Below are 4639 nucleotides of genomic sequence, written 5' to 3' on the forward strand. Positions count from 1 at the left end.
TTTTACACCAACCTCATTGTGTTAAGCACTCACACACTTAAGAAATTTGCTTCACAGCCCTTAGGATGTAAGCTCTGATACCGCTGTTAAGAAATAAAATTGTTTATTTGATGTTGAATAAGAGAAAACTACATACGTTATTTCATCTGAGACTGCCTATTGTATAGGCTTACATAAAACAAATTTTCCTACAAAATAGGAACTACTAGATAATCTGATTTGAACATTTCTATCAACTAAAAACAAGGAAACTAATCTTATCTACTAAACTTAACTATGACTGATTCAAACTCCAGGGTAAACTCTCACAATATCTAACAGAATCCCCTATCCGATGAGGGGATGTGCATGTCATAGTATCGGACACAAGGATCAAGGGATTCACAAACAAGTATAATCATTTCAAAAGACAAGAAAGAATAAGGATCATTAATCACGAAATATTGATTAAATACTATATAACTGGGGGACTCCGGACTTGAGAAGATCAAATATAACAATGTAACCTAGATACTGCCATTTTGGTTTAGTAGTCCACTTCAGTATTAAGATCTAAGGAAGAAACTCAAATCAAAAAAAGGAACTTTTATTGTTAATGTTAACCAAAATTAGAAGTTAATAAAAATAATTCACGACATGATATAAACTTAAGCAAATATTAAAACAAATACATTTCTTTTCATCCTCATTGACATCCCTTAACTCACTAGCAATGGGCTCTTTCCATTCTTATGTACCTGCTTTTTCTTTCATAATCTCTATTTTCTTACATCAAGGGCTCCCCTTGGCTTCCCACCCTTACACTCTCACCTTCACCTACTAAGGTGGGACTCCACTCACTCACTTTTGTCAAGCTGGAAGAAATACCTTGCATATTTTCACTCTTTTCCTCTCCTTTTGCCTGAGAGAAACTCAGCCTCTCACTCTGTTCACTCCCTTCCTTCAATCCTTAGAGTGATTGTATAACTACTAAATCATCTATACTTGTGACAACAGTTGAGATTTCAAGTTGTGCAGTGATTGTCAACAGATGAGAAACATCCGTCGAAGCAGTAGTTGAAAGTGTCAACGGATAATTTCTGTTAAGCACATCTGTCGAGATAAAATCATTGGTCAACAGATGAACAATATCCGTCGAGATAGTAGAAATGACAGAGTTTGGATTAGAAACTACTGTAGAATCTGTGGTGATTGATTTGAGATTTTGCACAGTATTCTCAGTAGAATCAGAAAGAAATGGAAAGTGAGCCAACAAATCATCTAAAAAATGATGCTCACTTGCTGTAGATTTTGGCTTCTCCATGAGAGTTAAAGAAGGAAAGTCAGGAATTGATGTGTGAATCATGTCCACATCCAGAGAATTTGTGGGTGAATTTTGTGTGTGAGGTGCTTCTATCACTAAAGATTTTGGCTGTGACTCCACATTTACTGGAGCCACATCAATCTGAATTTGAGAAGGTGCTGTAACCGAGTCTTTGACTGCAATTTGCACAGTGTGTGCACCATGTGTATGCCCAAGTATTTTGGATTTCTTATTTCTATCATAAGTTCGGGGTGAGCTTGTGTCCCTAACCCTCTTGGCCTGTGCTCTTGGTTGAGAGCTTGTTTCAATTGTAACATCCTTTTGGGAGGATGAAACTAGTAATGAGCTTATATCCTTATTAATCACTACATTTTGTTGGGAAACTGCAGTGTGTCTAGGTTTGGTTACACTCACTTCTCCATCCTTATTCTTAGGGCTTCTTTTATGTTCACCCTGTCCCTCACCAGACTTACTTCCCTTCACACTCCCCTCTTGGTTTTTAGTAGATTTTACAACTAGCTGCTTTTGAGAGAAACTAGAGGGGGCTTTCTTTGAGTTCGATTTTAAGATTTTTGGTTTTGTGGCTTGGGTAAACACCTGTTTGGTCACTGTCACAGGTGCCATGGCCACAGTTGATTGTAAAGAAATAGGTGGTTGAGAAGTAATAGGGACAAAATAATTTACCTCCTTTACCTAAGGCTGTTCCATGATTGACATCATGATTGACATGTAAACAAGGGGAACATTCTTGTGGTGATTTGCCCTGTTCAGGTCCGCAATAACTCTTCTCTCTTGGACCCAAAAATCTAACTTGTTTGTTGGGTTCAAGATCGAGAGATTCTCAGACACAAAATTAACTATTAACATAAAGAATCTAGCATAATATATGTTCTTAGACCTCTTCTTTATATCTCCTAACTTACTCCCTAATTCATACATGACTGAAATACTGAAAATAAAGTACTTATCACTTAAAAGCATATAGAGCATGTTAACAAGTGAATAAGTTACAGCATCAAAGTTGCTAACTTTACCAGAAAACATCTTAATAAAGGAATCACATAAAAAGCTCCATTCTTTCCTAAGACCCATTCTCCTAATATCACCTAACTTAGTGGCAGTAAGAGCATAGCCCATAGAAACTAGCATGTTACTCACATCAGTGTCTATGTGTGGATCAAGTGTGTTATTTCAGGCAATTTAAAGCATTTTTCAATTATATCACAGTTAAAACAGTGTTCATTACCTTTGAGAGTGAAGATAATGGTTTTGACCTTTGAATTGAACACGGCTGTAGTCCAAATTTCTTCGACAACTTCACAGTAAATGGTTGGAGACTCAAGTATGGCATAACTCAGTTTGCAGTTTAGGATGAAGTCCATCATTTTGTGATAGTCTTCAGATGCCGGAATTTGCTTATTTACCAGAGCCACAAAGTTATTCTTCTCATAAACGTACCCAGTTGAGGACATGATTTTGACTACTGGTGTCATAGCTGTGATTGAGTACTCATTTTGATTCGTGTCTTATTTGATCTGAACCCCGAAAACTATGATTTTGTGCAAAATATTGAAATGACTGTTTCATCATACATATTTTCATCATACATGCAAAATAGAGATTGCACTACCTTAGAATAAATATGATTTGAAGTTAAGACATGAAAACCAACAATGATTTTTGTGTGTTTCTATAGTTGTAAAGGTCTTTATATGTAATTGCAGAATAAAAACTGAAATCTTAAAGTAATTGAAGAGATAATTTATCTCACATAACGAGCATACAATCTGTTGTAGATGTTTATTTTTAGACTGATTCTTGCCACCACATCAGCTTATAATGAACATTTACTTGTTTAGAACAGATCAGTTTCCCTTACCAAAACTCTGCAAAAATGGGGCTTGAATGTGGAGTTAACTTTTGGTTCCTATTTGCATAATTCGCTTTACAAGCTATCTTAGTTTCAGGAAATGATAGGTATACTTACATTGTTTACATGGACAAAGCCTTAATGCCAAAGGCTTTTGCTAGCCACCACATTTGGTACTCCACCACCATCAACTCTGTCAAGTCGAGAAATCATCGGTCCTCTCCATCTCTTCTCTACACCTATGATCATGCAGTTCATGGTTTTTCTGCGTTGCTAAGTATAGATGAATTGGAATCGCTAAAGAAGTCTCCAGGATTTGTCTCAGCTTACGGTGATAAAAAGGCCACGGTTCATACCACCCATACGTATGAGTTTCTTCCTCTTAATCCTACAACAGGCTTATGGCCGGCCTCTGATAATGGGAAGGATGTCATTATTGGTGTTATAGGCACTGGTATTTGGCCCGAGAGTGCAAGCTTCAAGTATGATGGTATGTCTGAGATTCCCTCGAGATGGAAGGGGACTTGTGAAGTGGGACAAGAGTTCAATGCTTCAAATTGTAACTTGAAACTGATTGGAGCTCGATACCTTACCAAGGGCTTTAGCGCTTCATATCCTGAGACAACCATTAGTATGAACTCTGCTAGAGACACTGAAGGACATGGGACACACACTTCGTCAATAGCTGGTGGAAACTGTTGACGGAGGAATCTGGTAACAACAAAGATTAAGGTTTCTCGCCGGAATTAAGATCTATGACGGTGGTTCTTCGCCGGAACATCAAGCGGTGTATGGTGGTTTGTGGTTGTTTTAGGCTGAGATTGATCAGAGTAAGTGGTGGCTCTCTTATCAGCTCTCAACTTCTTACCCTCTCAATATGCCTACGTACCTTTTATATAGGGATCAAGCCTGACGTAGTTCTTGTGGAACAAGAAATCTAATGGGCTTAGACTTCTTACTCCTAGGCCCGGTAGAAGCCCATCCAAATTCCGTCTTCCGCTAGCTTTAGGAATGTCCAACTATGAGGCCCAACCGCGAAGGCCCAAGGCTCGTCCGTAATAGCAGGACTTCACTTATAGTGCATATCCCTGCGCAAGGATAACACTCCGCCACAACTATTTCCCTTGATTTACAGACGCAGATATAGCCACGGTTCACCCCAAGTGCCGGACGCATCCCTACATGTGCATCTCTGCTCATTTGCATTTGCAATCAATGTCAAATTTGGATATGGTTTCCAGTTTATGGGCCTGCCCGTGTTTCAGAGCCGCTCTAACGACATGACCACTCTCTTAGGTATATCTCTAGGATTAAGCTTCTTTCATTTTGTTCAATTCTAGATATATTGTTGTGCTTCTTCTATTTGATTTTATTTACTTTCTGATCGCTGACAACATATTACCTTCTGATAGATTAGGATTCCATAAATTTTTGGTGGCTATTAATTTAAAAACATTTCGTTTAAA

At 38.1% G+C, this 4639-nt stretch overlaps 1 protein-coding gene across 1 annotated transcript; it reads left to right on the forward strand.

The window, feature by feature from the left end:
• The first annotated feature begins 3299 nt into the window (after positions 1 to 3299).
• LOC141705627 (subtilisin-like protease SBT3) lies at positions 3300 to 3875 on the forward strand. The gene has a single exon (XM_074508520.1). It carries the CDS (start codon positions 3300 to 3302, stop codon positions 3873 to 3875), a length of 576 nt encoding a protein of 191 aa, XP_074364621.1.
• Positions 3876 to 4639: the final 764 nt, after the last annotated feature.

This window comes from Apium graveolens, unplaced genomic scaffold, assembly GCF_009905375.1.
Source record: "Apium graveolens cultivar Ventura unplaced genomic scaffold, ASM990537v1 ctg9132, whole genome shotgun sequence".
NCBI classification, from domain to species: Eukaryota; Viridiplantae; Streptophyta; class Magnoliopsida; order Apiales; family Apiaceae; genus Apium; species Apium graveolens.

Bases quoted from the DNA above. Each gene is read 5' to 3' on its own strand.
- LOC141705627 (XM_074508520.1), top strand. From the start codon at position 3,300: ATGGACAAAGCCTTAATGCCAAAGGCTTTTGCTAGCCACCACATTTGG.